Below are 21,968 nucleotides of genomic sequence, written 5' to 3'. Positions count from 1 at the left end.
TTCTTCTGGGGTTTTGTTTCATTTTGTTTTGAAGACCAGATAGTGATCACTCTGAAAAATTGAAGCCAAGAACTTGTAACTATAATATTTACTGTAAGCTGTAGAACATTCAATAACTTAAAAAAAAGTTTCCACAAAAAAAAAAATTGAAGCCAAGAACTTGTAACTATAATATTTACTGTAAGCTGTAGAACATTCAATAACTATTAAAAAAAAGTTTCCACAAAAAAAAAAAAGAAAAGAAAAGTCCTAGGTGGCCAGACTGAGTGGTTCTTGGGGAAGGGAGGCACAGAAGGCCAGAAGACCACCTCCTGGGCCAGGCCACAAGTTGATTCTAATAGCAGACACAGCAGGGGGACCTACCCTCAAGGTCTCACAGTTGATGGGACCTATGAAGTGGCTACTTCAGCACCTGGACTAAGTTGTGTGATACAGGATCCCAGTGAAGCCAGTAAGACCTGATATCAATTGGGTGCCTACCATGTGGCTGGTGCTTGCTGCTCACTTTATGCTTGTTTATAACTTCTGTAATCTTCGTAATACAATGTGAGGTAAGCCCTATTGGCCCCATCGTAGACGGGGGAGTTAAGGAGGGTAAGTACCTTGGCCAAGTTTACAGAGCTGGTGAAGGGCAGGGCTGGAACTCGCAGTCTGGCTCCAGAGCCCAGAAGCTCCCTGTTCTCCTGCCCATCCCTGAGGAGGCAAGCCCTGGGCTTTCTTAAAGGGTGGATTTGTCAGATGGGAAGCCAAGGGGGCTTAGTGGTTTGTAGTTACAGAAGAAGGACAGTTGAGGGAGGCCATGTGGCTTCCACTCAAAGTCATTGAGTGCTGTCAGTTTCACCTCCTAGGCTTCTGAATCTCTTGTCTCCCCTCTGGGCAAAGCCACTGCCCTAGTCCAGGCCCAAGCTTCTATCCCTGGGTCATCTGTCCACCAATCCCTCCAGGGTCTGGCCCCTACAGTTCATGCTCCATGAGCGCATAGCTGTACCTCCAAAAATTCTACCTCAACTGGATAGAAAAGAGGCCAAGCAACTTGGCTCACACTGCAGCTGGAATTAAAACTCAGGACTCTACTCTCCAATGCTTCCCACCAAACCTCACCCTGTGCCTCAGTGGCACCCTACCCAGCCTCCTCTCCTGTCCTTGACCCAAATTGAAACCCATCTATGGGAGCGGGGGCATACCTCTGGCCACAGGCGTTGCTGGTGCTGCATTATGGCAGTTTCTCCAGGGCAGGAAGGAATTTTTTCCCAGGGGCTCAGCTCTAGGTTACAGTGGCAGAGCTGAGGGTCCAGAGCAGGCAGGGAGGCAGAGACCTGGGCCTCAGCCCCTACCATTCTGGCCCATGGGGGTTGGGGGGAGCAGAGTGAGAGGTCAAGCTCAGAACTCTCCCTCAGTAGTCAGCCCAGAGCCCCACCCTGTCCTCCAGCTCCCACCTCTGCCAGTGGCCTGGGCCTATCTCAAGAGCTGGCAAGGCTGCAGGAATTTGTGGGGTGGGTGGAGAGATGGCCAAGCCAGGAAAGCTTGCAGGTGAGGGTGGGGATCCTGGAGACCAAGGACATCAGACACACCCCCTACGCGATCCTTCATCTCTTCATCCTACTCTTGTGACCTAACTTCAACACCCCAAGGGACAGGTGAAGAAACTGAGACCAGGGCCATACGTTTTGGCAAGCAAAATATTGGCGAGGGGGTTCTGGAGGGGAGAACAGAGCTTAATGTGGTGGGGGTATCCTTACTCAGCCTGGGAAACCCGGACCCAGCCTCGGTCCCCATCCTGGCTCCCATCTGAATGTGCCTCTCCCGGGTTGGGGAGAGAATCTGGAGACCATGGTCCAAACTTCCCCAGGAGAAGGAGGCCAAGGCCAGAGTGGGTAGAACCCAGCCTGACCCATTCACCCCAACCTAGTGTGCCATCAAAGTTCTGGGCGAAGTGGGGTTGGTTGGTTGGCTGGCTGAGGGACAGCCAAGTTTGACAGCTGGCAAACAGGGACTCCAAGCACATCCCAGCAGTCCCATCCCAGTGAACATTTCCTTGGGTGCACTGGTGATGCCCACTAGTCCCCTACTAGGGACTAGACTTTGGCAATCTTTGTTCCATAAAACTCTTCCTGATGTCCAGCCTCCCTGTCTCCTTCCTTCCTCTCTACTAGCACAGGTGAAACATTGTCTCCTGGGTCCTCAGAGGCGCCCCTTTTTCCTGCCCACCTGAGAAACCCCAGAGAAAGGAGCCCATGCACTATGTACTTAGGGAGAAGCAGGGAAAGGTCAAATCTCAAAGCCTAGCCTATACCCAGGGTGGGAGTTTTTCTCTTCAGCTGCTAGGCCAGCCCGCCACCTTGGCTCTGCCCAAGAGACAGGCCTCCTGCAGTCCCAGCATGGCCACCCCATGCCCTCTGCAGGCTGGCCTCCCCCACACCTCCCCAGTTCCATCCAGTGTCACTTTCTTTCTAGTTCAGACTTTGAGGGAAAGGGCATTAGCATTCAAATGTGTTGTCCTCTTCCATCTTTAAACGTACAAAACACCAATAAAATCCCAAATTAAAACCCCATCTCTCTCCAGAACCAAAGGCCCCACTAGCCATAGCTTCTGCTGGGAGCTTTCTCCCTCAATCACTTGGACCTGGCTCTGCTCTTGCCACTCCCTTGAGCTGACGCCCATCAAGTCTCTGTCCACTCACCAGGGCATGTGGCAGTCCTCCTGACCCTGCAGCGGCACCTGGCCTTGCAGCCCACACCCTCCTCACACCTGCGCCCTCCTCTGGCTGCCAGGACACTGCTCTCTCCTGGTTTTCTTCCCCTCCCCGGCAGTGCTTTCTCTGCCTTACCCCGGAGCAGCCCAGAGATCTTCCCTGGGCCCTTTCCCTGGAACAGGTTCCCTCCCAGCCCAGTCCTGCCATAAATGCCCACCTGAGTGCTTGGAGATATTCTTGTCACCCAGGTCTGTCACCTAAGATCTCCAGGCCTTCACATCCAGATGCCTCAGGACACACCCATGGCTGTGTCCCAGGCATCCCCAGGACTGCTCCTCCTGTTGCCCAGCTGGTCCTAATCCCTTGACCCACATCCCATTACTGAGCCCTAGCAGCTCTGCCCTAGGAATCTCTCGGATCCACCTGTTTCTCTCCATCTTGCCTGGACAGCTGCAACCGTTTTCTCATGCTACCCCTGCTCCTGTGGCTCCTCCACACTAGCCAAAAGGGAGCTGACAAATCATGATTTTCCCCTTCCTAAATGCTTTGGAGTCTCCTTGGCATGAGACCCACGTGGCCAGCCTCTCCAGATGTCTGGCCTTTACACATGCTCTCCCCTCTCTGTGGAACACATTCCCCCTTCCCACGTTCTCCAGCCCCCAATATGTTTTCCTTACCCCCATTCATCTCTCAGGCACCACATGGCTGTTGCTTCCTCTGGAACTGCATTGTCCAGTACGGTAGCCACTGGCCCCATGTGGCTATTGAGCCCTTGAAATATGTTAGTTCATACTTAGATGTATAAAATACACACCACCCCATACTGGCCAGCCACCAAAAAATACATATACACACCAGATTTCAAAGCAAAAAGAACCCCCCAGAAACAGTCCATTCATAATTTTTACTTTGATTTTATACTAAAAAAAAAAATACTTTGGATATACTGGGTTAAAATATATATTATCACTATTATTAAAATTGGATTCACCTGTTTCTTTCTACTTTTGTGATGTATGTGGCTCCCACTACATTTCAGTTGGACAGCCCTGTTCTAGGGACTTCAGTGAGAACCAGATGAGGTGAGGGCTCCTCCTACCCCTGCTTCCCCACTGCTGAGGAGCAGGCGCTGCGAGGGGAGGAACGGCCTATCCAGCATGCGGCGTGGGCCCAGAGGTGTGTGCTGAATAGACAGACAGCCTGGGGAAGGGGCAGAGAAAAGATGCTCCTCGTGACACCACTTTCCTACCTTTTATTATTCAACAAGTGGACAGGGATGGAGGCACAAGGACAGGACAACAGCAAGTTTCAATAAATAAGAGAAACGGGGACAGGCAGTGGGCCCGCGCCTGCACGGCCCCACATAAATAACCAGGTTGCTGAGCCAGAGTGGAGATAAGGGCTGGGCACCACAGGGACACGGAGGCCTGCTCCCCAACGCTCCTCTCCCCCAGGCTCCTGAGATCTTGAGGGTGGCTGGGCAGGCTGGGCTCTGCACTACAGCCCTGCCCAGGTCAAGTCTGTTTTTTCAATTTCATTGAAAATGGAAGAGTGGGAGGCAGGCACATGCATTAAGCCCCTTAGGCAGAGCCATGGATGGACAGTCCATGGGGGCCTTGAAGGCAGAGGCCCTGGAAGCAGCAAAACAGGGCCAGATAAAGCTACTAATGGGAGGGGTGGCAGAGTCAAGCTCTCGCCCCACACCACCCAGCCCAGAGTCTGCAAGGAGCTGGAGAGGCCCTGGGTACTAAGACGTCATTCTCCCTACTTCAGTCAGAAAAACTGGGACCTGGCAATGGCCAGGGACATGCCTTAGAACCCAGGAACTCAGCCTCCCAGCCCAGGGCTTTTTATGGCCTCTTCTCTTTACAGAACCAGAAGAGGAGGGGGAGGCACATCTGCTGGAGGGCCCTGTGGGGGGGGGGGGGCTAATTACCAAGGTGTGGGGCCAGGGGAGCCAGGCGTGGGCCCCTCCACTCTGCCAAGCCCAGGCTTCTGGTAGTACAGAGTCCTGTGGAATCCTAGGATCTGGCCCAGGCAGCCACAGGGGACAGGGCCATCCTGCAGGGGGGAACTGGGGCAGCAGGGACAGGCACGGGGCTCAACCTGCTTCTGCACACACTGCCCGCCGACCTGCCTGCCTCCTCACTGGGGTGGACGCTCCCACCTCCAGGCCTTGGCCTTTGTTGTTTTGCCTGCTGGGCCATTGTTTCGTGGTCCTCACAGTCCCAGCTGCAGCTCTCCCTCCTCCTGGAAGCCTTCACAACCTCCCGGGGAAGGCTTCAGTGTCCTCAGACTAGGCAGCCCCTCAGATGACCAGGTTGCTCTCACTTAACCGGACCACATAGCGGTTCTCCTGGGGGGCAGGGGTGAGGGGTCAGAGCTGAGTCCAAGGGGCTTCTGATCTCCAGGAAAGTGGCCCCCACACCTCCACCCTTGTCCTGTCTTCAGTCCTGGGTTGGCCCAGGTACAAAAGGGACCTTCCCCCTGGCCCTTACCTCAGCCTTGTTCTCTGCTGGGGGCTTCAGCCACTTCGTATGGCTTCCACCACTTCCCAGCAGTGCCCGCTGCTCAGGGGGGAGGCCAGGTTGTGGGGAGTTGGGGGGATCACTCCCTGAAGGCGTGGCCTCTGTTATGGTCCTCACCTCAGATGCTGCTGAACTTGCCCGCTGCTCGGGAATTCGAGCCACACGGAACCTGTGAAGTGAGGAGATGGTACAGTTGTCTGCATTACAGGGGAGCCCCAGTGCAGAGGACAGCACCTGCCAGGGCCACACAGCAAGCTCATGCATCAAAGCCTGACCTGTTGACACCAGAGCCTAAGCCCTTCCCAGCCCCCTCCCATGCACAGACAGGGGCTTCGCTCTGCTATGTGAACCCGGCCCTCATCCCTCGAACTCTAGGTTGCAGGTGGACAGGCCTGAGAGGTCCCAGGTGCAATGGGGGCCAAGACCCTGCCCTGGGGACCTAAGGGCTCCATGGGAGACGCAGCATACCTGGGAAATCCTGACTTCTCCCTGGCCACCCCCACTCCCCAGAGAGGCCCAAGAATGGCAGGCCACCACTGAGCAGGATGCTCAGGGCTCAATCTAAGGCCCTGCCTCTCTCCTGGGCTGTCATGTCTTTCCCTGTCCCTGTTGTGTCTGTGCCCATCTCACCTGCCCACAGACAAGATGGTGATCTCGCCCTGGCGTCCTGCCTTGGGAGCCCTGGCCAAGTTGGGGAGGAGGCTGGGAGTAGGAGTGGTGGCAGCTGCAGCCTCAGGGGACAGCAGCACCTCAGGCCACTTCTTCTGGCTACAACGGGAGCAGCAGGAGCCAGAGAGTGAGGCCAGGCCCTGCACAGTGTGGAGGTGGTGGCCATGTGGGCAGATGTGTGGCATTCTTGGGGGGGCCGGTGGCAGCCTGCAGAAGGGTACAGGTGGGAGCGGTCACTAGGGCAGGCCAGGCCTAGGGCCAGGAGACCACAGCAGGGAGTGGAGGGGATCAGGGTGACAGGAGAGGGAACATACCCGAGTGGTGAGTCCTCAGGAAGTGGGCTAATTATCTGTGGGTTTGTCCCCTGCCCCGCTCCCACCTGCCCACTCACCTGGGCACAGGCCGGTAGTTTGTCTGCACCAGCTGTTTGCTGTGATACTCTTTCAGCAGCTCCTCCAGGGCCGCCGCGTTCTCTGCGGGCAGCTGCAGTCAGAACCCAGCTCTGGCCATAAGTGGCACCCCCCATCCCGTCCCAGCAGAGACCCCCTGTCTACCCATTACCCCTCCCCAGCCTGGCATGTGTGCCTTTTCCTCTCTCCTTCTTCAGGCAAGAACAGGAGGCAAAGGGGCAGCACAACAGGGTCAGAGAGCACCAGGCCCTTTGAGGAGCAGGCTGTGGGAGGAGACTCTCCTCTCCCGGGCACTGGGGTCGGGTCAGGCCCTCTCTCACCTTTCTTCTCTGTGATCAGACGCACCAGGACCCCTATGGTATCTTCATTGGCGTCATCAGCCCGGTAGGCGGGGTTGATCCCTGGGGAAGAGAAGAGAAGGACCATGATCACAGGGAAGAGGAGGGACTCCAGCCACCTGCGCTACACCAGGATCTGCCGGCAGAGGGAGCCCCACGCCTTCCTAAGAGTCATGACAGAGTCCTGCAGGTGGACATGCGTGCGTGTAGGTGCCAGAGCCCTGCAGCAGAGCTGTGTGTCTGCATGTGTGTGTGGGTGTGTGTGTGTAGGTGCCAGAGTCTTGCAGCAGAGCCATGTGTGTGTACATAAGTGACAAGAGTACTGAAGCAGAGTCACGTGTGTGTGCATGCATGTGTGGAGGTGTGCGTGGGTGTAGGTGACAGTCCGGCAGCAGTCGTGTGTGTGTGTAGGTGACAGAGCCCTACAGCAGAGCCATGTGTGTGTGCATGCAAGTGTGTGTGTGTGTAGATGACAGAGCCCTGCAGCAGAGCTGCGTGTGAGTGTATGTGTGTGGGGGGGGGTGTAGGCAACTGAGCTCTGCATCTACAGGACTCTAGGCTCAGAGAAGCCCATCGTAACCTTCACTACTCAACATTACTGCTTCCTGCACCCAATAGCCCCAGGTGCTTAGAGGTTTCAGGGCTATCTGAATTCCTCAGTCCCTATTAAGTATGTGGGGGGCATGGTATCAGCCTCTTCTGGGCCTGCACTGTTCCCTCCTCAGCCTCAGAGAGCTGTGGCTGCCTCCTTGCCCAGAATTCTCAACATTTACATTTAACTCTGCCATTTCACGCCCATTACCTGCCTACATCCCACCCTGACTATGTAATTACTGTATTTAACTGAGGGCCCTTGCTCAGCTTTAGGCCCAAACTTCAAGGGCATGAGAATGGGCCATTGTGATCAATCCCAGGCCCAGCAGCAAACAGAGCTCCCACAACTTGTACCCAGACAGCAGCCAGCAGTTAAAGGAAGTCACTAGGCCAGGGAAAACAAGTGTGGTCCCAGGCAAAATTGTGCTGAGTTGCCACCTTCCATCCTGTCTGTCTAAAGTTCCTGTCCGCTTCCTGCCCCCTGCAGACTTCAGGTCAGGAGTTAGAAGTGGCAACCTGGGGTGCTGGCCCGGGAGGTGCCATTTCAGTCTTGACTTGGCCACAAGGCTCCTGTGGGCCTAGGGATGTGCATGTGGGGCACCCTACCCTTCAGGGCACAGGGGTGGGGTGGGGAAGAAGAAAAAGGGACCCAGGGCTGGGAGTACTCATGGAAGAACGTGCCTCTCCCTCTGGTTCCAAGACTTGTAACTCAAACCACAGCCTGGAGCTGAAACCCGAGCCCCTTGTGGTGCCCGCCCAGGACAGCCACACTGCCAGCCCTCCTGACGCAGGGCATTCCAACTGCTCCAGGCCAGAGGTGAGAGGTCACCTTGAGTATGTCAAAGGCTGTCTGACTCTTGAACCACAAACACAACTGTAGCCCCCAAGGAGTCTAGAAGCCCACTGCAGGGCAGGGCCTTACCCAGGGTGGGAATCCCGCTGAAGCCACTTGATCATCTGTCCTGCCTCTGCTCCACTCCCATTGCCACTCGGCCCCCTTCCCCTTCCTCCCACTTGGTCAGTCTGCAGCTGTCTCCTCTGTGGTCCCTCTACAGCAGCTCCTCCAAGAAACCCTCCTGATTATTCCTCTGCAGGCCTCTCCCTGTCAGACCCACCCCAGGCCAGGAAGGTTCCCTCTGACAGCCCCCAAGCTGAGCTGGGGCCAGGCTAGCTGTGCCTTCTGGCCTCCCCACCAGGACCCCAGGCCGGGCCTCACCGCTGCCTCCACCTCCAGGGCCAGGCCCGACCTCCTTGTGGGCCGTGCAGTGGTAGCCCTTCCGCTTGAGCAGGTTACACACTAGGATGCCCAGCAGCCCCATGAGGCAGAAGACGGGCACGATGGCAATAACCGCGTACTGCGCAGCCGTCTCCTCAGGGCCGCCCGCCCGCGTGCCGTTCCCAAGCTGCCGCGTCTCCCCACGGCCGCTGGCCCCTGCTGCCACCTCCACGCCACGTCGGGCCCGCCGCCCCCACGCTGAGCACCACAGAGGATGAAGGCAAGACAGAGCAGAGACAAACACAGGGAGGCAGAGAGGACCAGAGGGAGTTAGTGTGGGGTGGGGGGAGAACTGATGTGTCCAAGCAGCCCACTCCCCACCACACTGGGGAAGCAAAGGCCAGCTCACTCCCCTCTTTTTTTCCCTTTTGGCCATCTGATCAGTCATCCTGAGCAAGGATGCCTCAGGACGGCCAGACCCTCAGTCCCTGTCCTCCCATTGTACTGGGGCCAGAGGGGTAAACGGACAGCATAGGCAGCACATGCCTGGGCACAGGGACACAGGATCCTGTCTTCCCATGGCCTGGTCCCTGAATTAGCTGCTTCAGAAAGTGAATAGTGGGCTGGCCAGGTAGCTCAGTTGGTTAGAGCGTGGTGTTATAACACCAAAGTCAAGAGTTCAGATCCCCATACCTGCCAGCTGCCAAAAAAAGGAAGGTGAACAGCCCAGCGGCGAGAGGAGTGCAGGTGTGTGTGAGCGTGTGCATGTGAGTACGCGCGAGTGCATGTACTCATGCATCCACATGGGCATCTTTGAGGGGATGGGTACAGGGGACCGGTCAGGATGTGAGCCCCCCCAGACTCCAGCATGGCTACCACCTGCCACTCAGAAGCAAGATGAGCAGACATAGCCAGTGGAGTGACTGACCACATCTTGCCGGACACCCTCCAGCTGCACATCCTCCCCTGAGCTGGGAGGAGGATCTCACTGCCCCCACATGGACACTGCCGAGGCTCCTGGGCTCAAGTTCATTGGACCCCTCCCACATACACCCCCACCAGTCCTAGCCCAATGTGCACTCACTGTCACAGCCATGAGTACCCAGAGGTGCCCAGGAACACAGCTGACATGGAACATGGGGTACCTCCAAAGGGCCAAACCACCTGCAGGGAAGGAATATGTCACCGAGGCCTGAAGTTTCCCTCAGAAAGTACCCTTAAGTGAGGCTGGATCCCTTCCTACCAGGCACCCTCATTGGTCCTGCCCCATCCCATCTCACAGATGGGAAGACTGAGGCCCACTCAGGTGGGGTGAGGCTGGGACCCCAGGATCCAGAGTCTTGGTCACCCAGCCATGACTCCCCATCCCCGTGGCTCACCCAGACTGACATCTTCCACATAATGTATCTTGAGTCGCTGTGCCCACTTGGGCCTCCAGCCTCCTTTGAAGGCTGCAGCGGGTATGGGGCTGGCACGGGCTGGAGCCCCATGAGGCTGAGAAGGTGCCCAGGGGGCAGGACCTGCATAATGTGCTCTGCCCCGGGTCCTGTGGGAGGGAAAGAGTGAGAACAAGGCCAGGAGCCAGGCCTGAGGTCCCTGGGGAGGCCAGGTGTGGGACTCCACCCCCTCCCCCCAGGAGTCGTCCCAGGGCAGGGAAGATGGGCAGCACAATGCTCACCAGGTTGGGCTCCTCTCCGGGTGGGCACTGCCAAGGGGTCGTTGATGCTGAAGTGGCCAGAGGCCAGAGCAGCAGCTGGAAGAACAGCAGGCAGGAGCATGTTGAGAGAGGTGGGAAGTGCTAGGCGTGGGGTTTCTGGGGTCATCTGTATACTACCTGAGGCCCCCGGGGTGGGGACCATGAACCACTCAGGGCCACCGTACCCCAGGCTCCAGAAACACTCTTCTAACCTCAATCCCTCACGCTGTGAGGAAAACCTGCTCTGCCCAGGCCTGTTGCATCACCAGTGCCTGGGTAGGGAGAGAACCACATCTGCTTCCGGAACATGCTGGAAAGCCCCATACAGGACCAGATCAGGATCTCAAGCCCGTGGGTCTCTGAGTCATACCTCTTCCAGCTAACCAGAAAAATAAGGAGGAAATGCTTCCGAATTCCTCTCAGATTCCAGTCCCCCTTCTGCTAACTTGGTCCCCTTCTACCTTCCACCCCCATCGCAGCCGGGCATGTCATTAACCAGCCTCTGTTTATCATCCTGGAGCCAAGTCTGCAGCTGGTGCTTCCTATTCTGGGCCCTCAGCTAAGTCTTCAGGACTACATCCTCCTCTGTGACCTCCCCATGTGGCAAGGCCACCTCATTCACACCCTGCATTGAAACAGGGCATGACATATTCCAACAGAAGGATCTTCTTAGCACGTGTCCCGCAGCCCACTTCACTGAGAGCTCCCTTTGCCTCCCATTCTCAGGTATGAACTGTCTGCCCTGAATCCCTCCTGCTGTGGGATGACCCCCCCCATCCTCTAATTTGGCCCAAGCTGGTTGGGCAGAGCCAGCTGCCCTGGAGGTGGAATGTCACACAGAGGTTCTCGGGACTTCCTTAGAACTGCTAAGACTGGGAGCCTCCTGTACAAGGAGCAGGCCTCAGAGATGCCCAAGGCCAAGTCTTGTCCTCCTTGAGCTTCCAGCATCACAGCAGAAAGATGGACCTCAGACCAGTTTCTAAGACACAGCCTGAGGCTGCAAGCAAGTCTGTAATCCAGAGTCACCAGAAGCTCTAGGCAAGAAGTTGTCCTGATTCTCTGATTATGGGACCTGGAGTCTGAGGTCCCTAGACCAACTTGGACTCCAGCATCTGAGGTGCTAAGGTTCTCAGGCTCCAAATCCCAGGCCTCTTTGCCCTCAGCCATGCCTACCTTGCCTATAAACACCAGAAAGTCCTCCCCTCTCCCCTCACTCACACTAGGCTTGGGTAGACATGTCTTGGGAAAGCCATGTGTCCCCTGTCTTGGGTGCCATGAGTAGAGGCAGCCATGGCCTCCCCTCCTTGGTCACCATCTCGTGCCAGGGCAGGCCAGAGGTGCTTCCTAGGGTCTGACTACCCCAGATTCTTCACAGGAACAGCTAAGTAACCAGCCCCACCCCAGCAGGGGTTCCTGAGCAGCATCTGTGCCTGCTCCATGGAGGGCTGGGTGCAGGGCTCAGGATTCGGCTTTTCTGGCTTCCCCCAGGCCCATCCCCAACTTACCACAAGGAGGCAGGACAGGGGCCAGCACAACGGGCTCAGCTTCATTGCCAGACCCTGGGTGGTCACCAGCCTGGGGCAGATGGAGAGGAGGCTCAGTGGGCAGCAGGGACAAGAAAGTAGCGGCCGTCCCCCCCGGCACCACTTTCAGGGTGACAGAACTTGGCAGGGAGTTGGCAGGGTGCTGCTGAGCAAGCAGAGCATGGACACTTTGCCCTACACCCCCTGGTGCCCAAGGAGAGTATGGCTGCCCTGTCTGGGAGGCAGCCTTGCAGAGCAGACTGGAAGGGCATGCGAGGGCTTTGCAGGCTGGGGAGGCTTCCCACGGGAGGAAGGGCTTCCTTCCCCTTCCATAAACAGCCAGGTGCCCAGTGATATCGGCAGGGGAGGCTGGGGGAAAGAAATGTGAATGGGCTGGGGGGATGAGAGGGCTGTGGCGGCCCCAGCCCCAGCCCCTCCACTCTCATCTGCAGAGCTGCAGGCTCTGGCCAGCAGAAGCCTGCATGGCCTCTCATGCTCCTCTGCCTCCACTCCTCCAGGTCTTCTCCAAGGAAGGCCCTTTCCTTCACCCTTCAAATCCCATTGCAAAGGCCTCTCTTTCTGGAAGCTTCTCTAGAAGCTTGCCCCCAAATTGGGTCTGGCTCCCACAGCTGCTGTGTGACCTACCACCCCCACCCCATCACAGTCCTGTTCTCCCACATGGCCACTGTCTACACCCTCTGACTCCTGCAAGGACAGCTGGGACGTGTCTGATGCCATGTTGGCCCCAGTGCCATGGGCAGAACTATTGGGGGGTGGGGGTCCTGGCAGCCAACCTTCAGCCTTACACCATCACTCCAGCATCTGCTATGCGCCACACACTGCCCTTGGCGCTAGAGAAATAGGCATAATGAGACAGCCGAGGCTCCATCCTCAGGGAGCCCCATCCCAGGGGAGACCGACAGCAAACAGATAAAGAGAGAGCGGTCTCCCTGCCAGTTGGTGGGAAGTGCCGAGAAACGAAACAAAGCAGGGAGAGGGCACAGTGAGTGAAGTTAGAAGTATCAGTGGTGGCTCTGCAGACCACTGGCCTGAAGCTGAGGCCCCCCCCCTCCAAGGCCCAGACTGTGGCCTCTTCTAGAGAAGTCTCTGGCCAGCTTGAGACAGCAGGAAGGATTCGAATGAGACAACAGAAGGGACTGCAGCACAACGAGGAAGTTCCATGATGTATTTCCAAGAGGCCTGGCTTCAGGTCCAGGAGGCTGAGGGAAGCTGTGCTGGGCCTCAGCAGGGCCGTACGTAGCCTCAGAGAGCCCGGCCACTGGCCCAGGGTCCCCAGCAGGCAGAATCCCGAGCTGTCTGATGTCAAGCCCAGCGGGAAAGGCGCCACATGCAGTAGGTCCCAGGTCACATGACAGCCCCTCTCCTGAGAGGCAGCCCAGGCTTCCCGCCTGGAAAAGGAGCCGAGGAAACCGATCCACCCGCCTGCACGACATCGCGGCCTGGCTTGGCACAGACCTTGGAGGGGCCAGGGGTTTGAGTTTCACCCAGGGGAGGGATAAGGGCAGCAGTCACATTATCCTGGGGACTTTCCAGGTCACTGGCAGCTGCTCTCAGCCCCAGCTCAGGGGAAAACCAGAGACAGAAGAAGGCCAGCCTACAGAGTAGGGTGAGGGCCACACCCGGCAGTCAATAACCAACAGATGGCATCCCCCGAATCATCCCCCCACCTGTCCCTCCTCAAATGTGGTCACAAGTCTTGCTTCCAGTTTCTGCCCCAAAGCATCCCTTCCCCCTGCCCAAGCCCAGTTCCCACCTCAAGCTTGTCCCCCCAAGGCTCCCTCCCCTGTCCTTCAAGGGATCTAATCCACAGAGCTGACCCCAAGTCCCCAGGATGTCCCCACAGCCCAGAGGGCTGGGGCACGGGGTGAAAAGCAAAAGGCAAAACAACCACAGAGAGAGCCCTGGAGCCATTCCTGACCCTGGGTGGCACCTGCTGAGTGACCTGAGTCCACAGGAAGAGGCTGTGCAGCTGCTCATCTGCAGACAGACTTGGAGCTCAGTGATCTAGAGGCTTCCAGGAGGAGAGTGAGGGTCCAAAGGCCCAGACACAAAGCCAGCCAGGGCCCGTTCCGGCACATTCAGACACCCGCGCCGGGTACCCTTGTGCCTTCTAATTACACACCTTCAAATTAGCTCAAACTGGCACTTAACACCAGTCTGGCTGCCCCGGCCCCACGCTCAGCCCAGACTGAGCCGCCACAGGACCTGCCCAGTCAGGCAGGAGGCCCACGCGCGTGCACGCCAGAGCTACACCGGAGCGCTGGAACGAGGCCAAGAAGCAAGTTCACACAGAAGCCCCTAGGCTGGAAGGGGGTCTGCGAAGACCCCATCTGGACCGCACTGGCCTGCCCTGAAGGCCAGACAGCAGTCAGTCAGTGACCTCCCACAGCCAGCGCCTCCTGACGGCTTCCTGTAGGACAGCTGTCAGAGCCAGGACACTGAGGCCCCAGAGGGCCAAGGGCGGCGCTCTCCAGCCCCAGTGCACCTGACGGGAGACGCACCCCGGCCACACTGGATGACGGGCTTTAGCGCAGAAGGAAGTTGGCTTAGAGGCCACTCCTTCCCCACCGCCACCACCCCCTGTGGGAAGCCCCTCGCCCCACCTCACAGGTCAGCTTCCTCACCTGCAAGACGGGGCTGTTCACCTCCACGGCAAGGCTGTCGTGAGGTTCACATGAGGTAATGGGCCTAAAGTGGGTCACAGGATTTCCTCCCGCACCCCTTCCTTTCCTCCGCACCTGGGGAGGGGGGTGATTAAGCCGCGTCAGCCCATCCACCTGCCCCTGCTCCCGGCAGACAGCGGCAAGGTCGGGTGTCTGCTCTGTCACCACAAAGCCTGCTCCTGGGGCCTCCACCGAACAGGCTCATGAGGCTGGGACAGCTTCCTCAGACTCTGCCCTCCAAAGAGTGCCCAAACAATGTGAACCAGAAATTCCCTGGGTAAAAGCCAACTGGCAAAGCCATGAGCAGAGCCCAGGCTGAGGTGGAAGCTGGAGGCTATATAGCCCCAGGGATGTGCGGCCCTGGAGGCCTCAGAAAAAGGGGAAGCTGTGCCTCCTGCCCAGGCCTCCGGCAGCTTCCCCTTTCCCTCCTCAGCTGTACACTCCCCAAGATCTCCCAGGGCCTGTGCCCACCCCTCCTGCCCCCAGTCCCCTCCCTGGCCTCCAGGGCAGGCCCACCCTGTAGCCCAGGTGTCTTGACACTGAGATCTGGCCCTGGCCCTGGGCCAGCTCCCACCACCCTCAGGATGGCATCCCATGCGCCCCTACCAATCCCCCACCATATGCACACACAACCACCCTGAGCTTCCTGGTCCCTGTCCCTCAGACACACCATACCTGTACCCGTACCTGCCGTTTACCCAGACACCCCTCCCATCACCTGGGCGACACCAACCACACCTGCTCTTCATTCAGAGCTCAGCTCAAAGTCACTCCCTCCTGGAAGCTGCCCCAACCATCACCTCTGGTCAGCATTAATTGCCCTGTGGTGAAGATCTTGTTTACCCAGCCCCCTCCCACCATGAGCTGCCCTCCATGTCCAGAGCCAGGCTGAACAGAATGGGGTGGGGAGGCAGAAAAGGCGCTCCCAGTAGAGGGCCCAGCTATACAGGGTAGGGAGGGCAGAGCAGGCTGATGGTGAAGGAGCCCAGAAGCTGGGCTAGGCAGGGGGGTTTCTTCACTGGCTTGGTGGCTGTGGACCCCCTGAAGAGGGCTGTGGAGAGGGTGGAATGAGTGATCGCACATTAAGTACTCAGCACAGGCCTGACACAGAGTAGGCCCTCAGATAAGCATTCATCACACTTCACCGTGCCTCAGTTTCCCCATGTGTAAACTGTGGAGGGGGAAGGGCACACATCTGACAGGAAGGTGTGAGATATACTTGAGATTCTTTTATATTTATGTTCAGTACCTGGTACACAGGAGGTGCCCCATTAGCCATGGTGAGAATCGGGGGGGTGGGAGGGCGTCTTGGGCAGCCATGATCTCCCGGTCACCACCCTGGGGTGATCACTCCTTGAATGCTGGATCCCTAATCCTGCACCGCACACAGCCAGGAAGCAGCTGCTCCCTGGCCCACCCCCAGGAGCTGGGCATGGTTCTGCCCCTCAGCCCTCCTGCCTGTTACCAGGCCTGGGCTTCAGTGGCTCAGGTTGGTGAGGTGGGCAAGTTGGGCTGAGCAGCTAATTGGCCCCTTGAGGCTAAGAAAAGGGCTGAGGTGTTCAGACCTGGCTCACCCATCTCCTTCCAGGCTGGGTATGGTCCAGATGCAATCCCCTCCCCCTTCCCAGGCCTAGTCTGGGGCTAGGGGAGGAGGTGTCTGAGACCAGGGAGTCATCTCTAGGGCAGAGGTGTAGCTCCCTAATGCCTCCCAAACTAAGCGCCTACTGCATGCCTCATTCCTTCTCCAGGCTGGGTCTCACTGAAAACCTCAAAGACAGGGTTCCATGCTTCACAGTTGAGGAACCAGGTTCAGAGAGGGGAAGTAGTAACCTGTAACAACTTGGTCTCAAAGGCAACAAGGTTTGCCCACCCTGCAGCAGGCAGCCCTTGCTGTGCCACCCTGGCCTGGCATTCCTGTTGCTTCTAGCCCATCACCAACCTCTTAGCACCATGGGCCAGCCCTGGGATGCCTCCCCCAGTGCCAAGACAGGACAGCAAGGCGCCTGGGAGGGGCTGGAGGACAACTCCCAGCAGACTCCGCTCATGCTACTGCTACCTCCGCCTCTGAGAAGCCACCTTTGCCTCCTGCCCCCCCATACAAGACATCTGATTCATCTCAGACATCTCGTATGTCTGGTACCAAGTCACTAAGGTGCCAGGGTCTGCTCATCACAGGTCCTACCCCCATCACCCTAACCTGGCCGACTTGGTTAGAGGCTTGGGGAGAGACTGAGGGGAGACCATAGCCCTAGCCTGGCCCATTCTCCATCTCCTCCAGACTCAGGTGCTGGGGAAAGAGGCCCCCCCGGTGCAATCCCAGGTCAGGTCCTACCCAGCGGATCTGTGCTGAGGACAGTGATAGGGCTGGGAGGAGGTGAGGCTGGGCTCTGTAGCAGTCCACCCAGGTTCAAGCTCTGGCTCTGTCACTTAGTGGATCTGTGACCCTCAGCAGGTTACTCATCCCCCCTGAGCTTCAGGGTCCTCCTCTGCAAACATGGCTGCTAGTCCCTGCCTCATGGGATGCTGAGGGGATAGGTGGAGCCACTGTAAGTAGTGCTGGCAGGTGCCTGGCCCAAGGAGACATCTCTTGAATACTGGTTCTCACGACAGTCCCATGAGGACCACAGGAGGAACCCAGGCTCAGAACCAAGCAGTGTCCAGCCAAGGTCACACAGAAGCTTGGGTAGGCAAGGGTGCTTTAGGAAACCCAATGTAAATCCCAGCAGCAAGGGTGGAGGGGCCTTGGCCTCCCTGGGAGGACCCTGGGGGCCCATTTCCCAGCCCCTTTACAGGTCTGTGTCAAGATGCTTCTACACAAGCTGAGGCCAGTCAAGAAGGTGGAGGGCTAGGGACTGGCCAGTTAGCTCAGCTGGTTAGTGTGTGGTGTTGTAACTCCAAGGTCAAGGGTTTGATCCCTGCACTGGCTAGCCACCAAAAAAAAAGGTGGAGGGGTACTGAGAGGGAATGGTTTGGCAATCAGGACCCAGCCCTACCTCTGCAAGCCTCAGTTTCCCCTCTGTAATTTGGGTCAATTTTGTGGCAGAGGACCGAGAGTTCATAGGAGAACAGAGGCTCTTCTTACAATCAGGCCTTGCCCAAGTAGCCCCTCCTGCAGGACCCCTACCCAGGCTCCCAGTCAGGGGGACCCCTCCCCTCTCCAGGCTCCCTTAGCCATCAGTCTTCAGTCTTCCTTGACCCCTGTCGGGAGTGGGGCAGCTCCGGGAGTAGGGGGGAGGCAGGGAGTGCACGCTGGAGGCTGGCACAGAGCAGGCTCTGCTCTCACTGCTCCTTCTCACAATGAGGGTGTGCCGGGCCAGGCTTAGGGCCTTGCTTCTGGAAGCCCTCCTTCCTTCTCTCACCAGCTGCACACTCAGACCCTGCCTCTAATTGGCTGCAGAGGCCCTCTCCATCCCCCTCGGTCTGTGCCTACTAGCCAGGGCACACGCTCACAGCCACATGGGCAGTTTATTTATAGAGCTCTCATCTTTCCCAGGGTGGCCTAGGAAAGAACTCTGGCCTTCAAGGCCACAGACCTGGGTTTGGATCCCAGTGACACTAGGATCTTGCAAGTGCCTTCCCCCTCTGAGCCTTGATTTCCCTGCCTGTGCCTGGAGGGACTGATGACCCCCCAGAGCATGAGACTGAGGATGTGACAGCCTCAGGGGTCCTAATCCCAGGGCTGGGCACACAGTAGGGATGCAGCATTGGCTCCTATCTTCTCTGCCACTCCAGCCCCAACCAGTGGCACCAAGCCTAGGAACAGGCACACAGTGGCTGCTAGCTCTGCACAGAGACCACATCTCAGTGTCCTCAGTCCTAAGTGGGGGATGGAGCCAGACAGTTGCTGGTGGGTGATCTCAGGCAAAACCCCTCCCTCTCTGGTCCACCAATCCTCATGTCCTGCCTGGAGAGCAGGCTGGGGGCTGGTGCAGCACAGACAGTTGTGTCACTGGAACTACGGCTGCTCCGCTATGCTCTCTGTGTCTCAGCTCCCCTGTAACAACTTGGAAAGGAGGGGGCCCCCACCGCTGCTGCTGTGAGGAGACACTGAGCCCAAGGCCTGGCACCTAGCAGGGTCTCGGCAGGGAGGGTCTTCTCTGCTGGCCCTGAGTGAAGGCCTCATCTGAGGAGGACCATGGCAAGCACCAAAGCTGCCCCCAACCCACAGGGATGGCCTTGAGTCTTTGCCCTTGACCCCTGCCACACATTCCACCTCAGGCCACAGGGAGCCTCAGAGACCCTGTGCCTCCTGGCACACAGGTGCTGAGATCCTGCAGTGGTTGCCATTCCTTCAGGAAGGCCTCCCTGGCACAGATGTGGCTGCAAGAGAGGGCAGGCTTCAGGGCAGGCCAACCTGCTGAGCTGGTCATACAGTGCCCACAGGTGCCCCACACCTGTGCTGTTCCCCAGTGGTGAGGAGGGACATCTGGCAGGGCTGAATGGCCAGGAGGGTTCTAGAAAGAGGGAAAAGACAGGGCAGGACCATGGCATCTGGTAGGGCGAGACGAGGGTGAAGATGTAAAGTTGGAAAGGTCTTGGAAGGAAAGGCCTTGATGCCAGCATGAGGAGTTTGGACTACATTTTGTAGGCAAAAGCAAGAGTTACTTTACGGAGGTCACTCTGGCATTGTGTGGAAGAACTGGACATGGAGGCAGAGAAGTTAGCCCAAGAGTCTGGCAAGCATGGCTGGCTAGGGATGAATGCAAGAGGTGGCCAACGTGGAGGTGTGTCCATTGCTGGGGAACATGCGGCAGGACGGAGGGCAGGCACTCTGTCTGGAGGGTGAGAGTCAGAATATCACAGTCCTGGGGGGCCTTGGGTAAGTTGTTGCAATCTTGGAACCTGTTTCTTGCTCTGTAACACGGCCTGGGCCTGCTGGCTCTGCCTCCTGACCCCATGAGCAGGGCGGTGCTGACTGCCCCTCAATGTCTCTCTTCTCCCTGGCCAGACAGAATCTCCCTCCAGCAACTATCATGCCACTGCCAACCAGGGCCACAAGTGGAAACCCAGCCTGGCCCCACTGTCATCCCTAGAGGCCCAAGTTCCCAGAACTTGGGCAGGGCATGGAGTGGGGTTGGGGGCCTCCATCAAGGCTGGAACAAGGAAAGAAGGTTAACCCTTGGTGACCCCTTCCTGTTTCTCCCCCTCCCAGGCCCTGAGCTATTTCCACCTCTTTCTGGGGACAGAAATAACTTGGGCTCAGTCCCTGGAGACCAAGACAGCTATTTTCATCAGTCCCAAGAAGCACAACTCCAGTCATTCCAGAGAGGGCTGAGGGACACCCTGATCCCCAGCCCCAGATCTCCACCCAGCGGCAGCAGTGGTCAGAGCTAGAAGGGTCCTGAGAAGAATGGTGAAACAGATGCCCAAAAGGGTGGGGCACCAGCCCAAGGTAAACTGCAGTCTGCTGCCCACCACAGCATGTGGGTGGAAAATGCCTCTGCAGCAACTACAAAGAGGGGGATGGGGGTCTCTCAGGTATAGTGAAGGTCACCTGGGACTCTCAATTATCTCTGCCATGCCTGGGCTGTGCTGCTAACTCCAGATGCTCTTCAGAGCCCTGTGGACACTCCCAAGGCCAGGTGCAAATTCTAGAAGTTAGGAGATAGGCCTTTCTGGTGACCTCTGGCTAGGGCTGAGGGCTTCAGGGAGGGAGGAGGAGGAACAGGAAGATCATATAGCCTACCCACTCCCAGTGTTCCAGACATATTGTACACACACACATCACACTCAGAACTCACAATGGAACATCCTGGCAAAGCCATGCCTGCCAGCCCAAGTTTGAGAGACAGAAGCCAAGGTAAGCCATGGACAGTTATTAGTTAGGTGGGCAGTCCCCTCCAAGCATCTCACAGGGCTGCAGGGTCAGAAGACCCAAGTTCCAGTCCTGGCACTGTCCTGACTCTGCATGACCTTGAGCAAGTCACTTTGCTTCTTTGAGCCTCAGTTTCCTTCTCTGAAAAAGTCATCACATCTTGAAACCACTGTGAGGATTCAACAAGACTGCACCATAAAGTGTTTAGAATAATGCCTGGCATTGTGTCCCCTAACCACCAACCCCCACACACCTTTCCCCAGAATGCAAGGACAGCAGAAGACAGAATTTCCAGATCCTACAGCAGATGCCACCCCACCGCACCATCATCTCCTGGGCTAGGGAGCCCAATTACCACCCCACCTTGCATGAATCTCATAGACCCTCATGTGGGAGTAGGGGCCTCAGAGGGGTCTTGCCCAGATGCTGAAGGGGCCCTGCTCCAGCTCTCCAGCAAGAACTTAGCCTCCCAGACCAGAGACACTCCTAAGGAAAAAGTCCATGCCCTCTCTCCTCCCAACTACGAAACTGAAGAAAGGAGACCTGGACAAAGAAGTCAATGTCTATGGATCAGGATTTGGGCATCCATATTGTCTATGGACCCATTTCAGGACCAAGGACTAAGCAGCCTTTGGGTGGGAGGCTGATGTTTCCTTGACCAGTGTGGGGAGGGCTGTGCTTCCAACCCTGTCACCAGCACCTGGGGGCACCCCCTAGGCCACTGTGATCCCAGCAGAAGCCTGCCCCCACCCCCCACTGCAGTCTTTTCTGCCTGAAGGAGGGAAAGAGAGAACAGAGGCAGTTGACCCAAAAACAATAGAGAATCCCAAAGTGATGATTCACAGTCATTCACAGCCCAACACCTTAGTGTGCAGACAGGGAGACTGAGGCTTAGAGGGGGCAGTGTTTGAGAGCAAGACTGTGCCTGGACCTACTGCGAATACAGGTTTCCAGGGGACAGAGATTTGCCAGGTGTGGGGACTTCAATATGTATGTATGAGTATGTGTGTGTGTGTTTGGGGGGTGAAGCCTGAGACTACCTTACGGCTGCCAGAGGTGCCACCCCACCAGATGCACCCTAGCCTTGACCCCCTCTCCCTCTGCCAGGAAAAGTCCCTCGGTGTCCTTTCCCCTCACTAAACTGAACTCCTGAGGGATGCTCTCTTGCGGACAGCCCTGGAAAGACACTTGTCCCCTGGCCCCCCAACTTCCTCCTTATCCCCCATCTGCTGGAAGGTATCTGAGGTCCCTCCTCTTTCTGCCTCTTACTCATTGCCCTGAGACACCCCTTACACACTGTCCCTACTTGACCCTACACGCACTCTCGCTGCGGTCCCGTTTTCAGTCACTTGGGGTTCCTCTTCCTCTGTTTCACACTTGCTCACATTAACCAGTGGTCCAGGCCCTGCTCTGGTCACACCCCAGGCCACACATACTCAGTGACCCCAGTGACCCGGGGTCTCAAACACAACCACACGTACACCCTCTGCCTGTCTCAGACACACAGAATCCCTCTGTGTCACCCGCTCGGCCCGGCGTCACTGCCCAGTGTCCCAGCCACACGTTCGCCCGGGCCAGGCCGCCTCACGCGCCGAGTCACTCACAGTCACGGGCTGACACCGTTCAGACTCCCCCCACCCCACGGTCGTCCGGCGCCTCAGCCTCAACGAGACACCGCCGTCGCGTCCCGCAGCCGGTCCTGGTCTCGTCCAAGTTTCCCCGGCCGGGGGACGGCTCGAGCCAGGTCGGCCCCTCACCCTGCAAGTTCCGCGGCTTCCCCTTCGCTCACCCTCTGACAGCCC

At 57.5% G+C, this 21,968-nt stretch overlaps 1 protein-coding gene across 1 annotated transcript; it reads right to left on the bottom strand.

The window, feature by feature from the left end:
- Window positions 1-5,001: 5,001 nt before the first annotated feature.
- RELT (RELT tumor necrosis factor receptor) lies at window positions 5,002-11,694 on the bottom strand. The gene is made up of 10 exons (XM_008568556.1): window positions 11,650-11,694; window positions 10,127-10,201; window positions 9,828-9,994; window positions 9,533-9,612; window positions 8,449-8,706; window positions 6,621-6,701; window positions 6,282-6,363; window positions 5,852-6,097; window positions 5,192-5,390; window positions 5,002-5,049 (listed from the first exon to the last, which is right to left on the bottom strand). The coding sequence occupies exons 1-10, from the start codon at window positions 11,692-11,694 to the stop codon at window positions 5,002-5,004; spliced, it is 1,281 nt and encodes a 426-aa protein (XP_008566778.1).
- Between the last annotated feature and the right edge of the window lie 10,274 nt (window positions 11,695-21,968).

The sequence above is a fragment of the Galeopterus variegatus genome, unplaced genomic scaffold, assembly GCF_000696425.1.
Source record: "Galeopterus variegatus unplaced genomic scaffold, G_variegatus-3.0.2 Scaffold423, whole genome shotgun sequence".
Taxonomy (NCBI): Eukaryota; Metazoa; Chordata; class Mammalia; order Dermoptera; family Cynocephalidae; genus Galeopterus; species Galeopterus variegatus.
This window is presented reverse-complemented; position numbering and strand designations above follow the sequence as displayed.

What these genes read in the sequence shown, in the direction of transcription:
- RELT (XM_008568556.1), bottom strand. Translation starts at nt 11,694, where the DNA reads ATGAAGCTGAGCCCGTTGTGCTGGCCCCTGTCCTGCCTCCTTGTG. An exon ending in TGTGGAAGATGTCAGTCTGG is followed by an intron (nt 9,613 to 9,827) that starts GTGAGCCACGGG and finishes CCTTCCCTGCAG; the next exon opens with GTGGTTTGGCCCTTTGGAGG. An exon ending in AACTACCGGCCTGTGCCCAG is followed by an intron (nt 6,098 to 6,281) that starts GTGAGTGGGCAG and finishes ACCCTTCTGCAG; the next exon opens with GCTGCCACCGGCCCCCCCAA.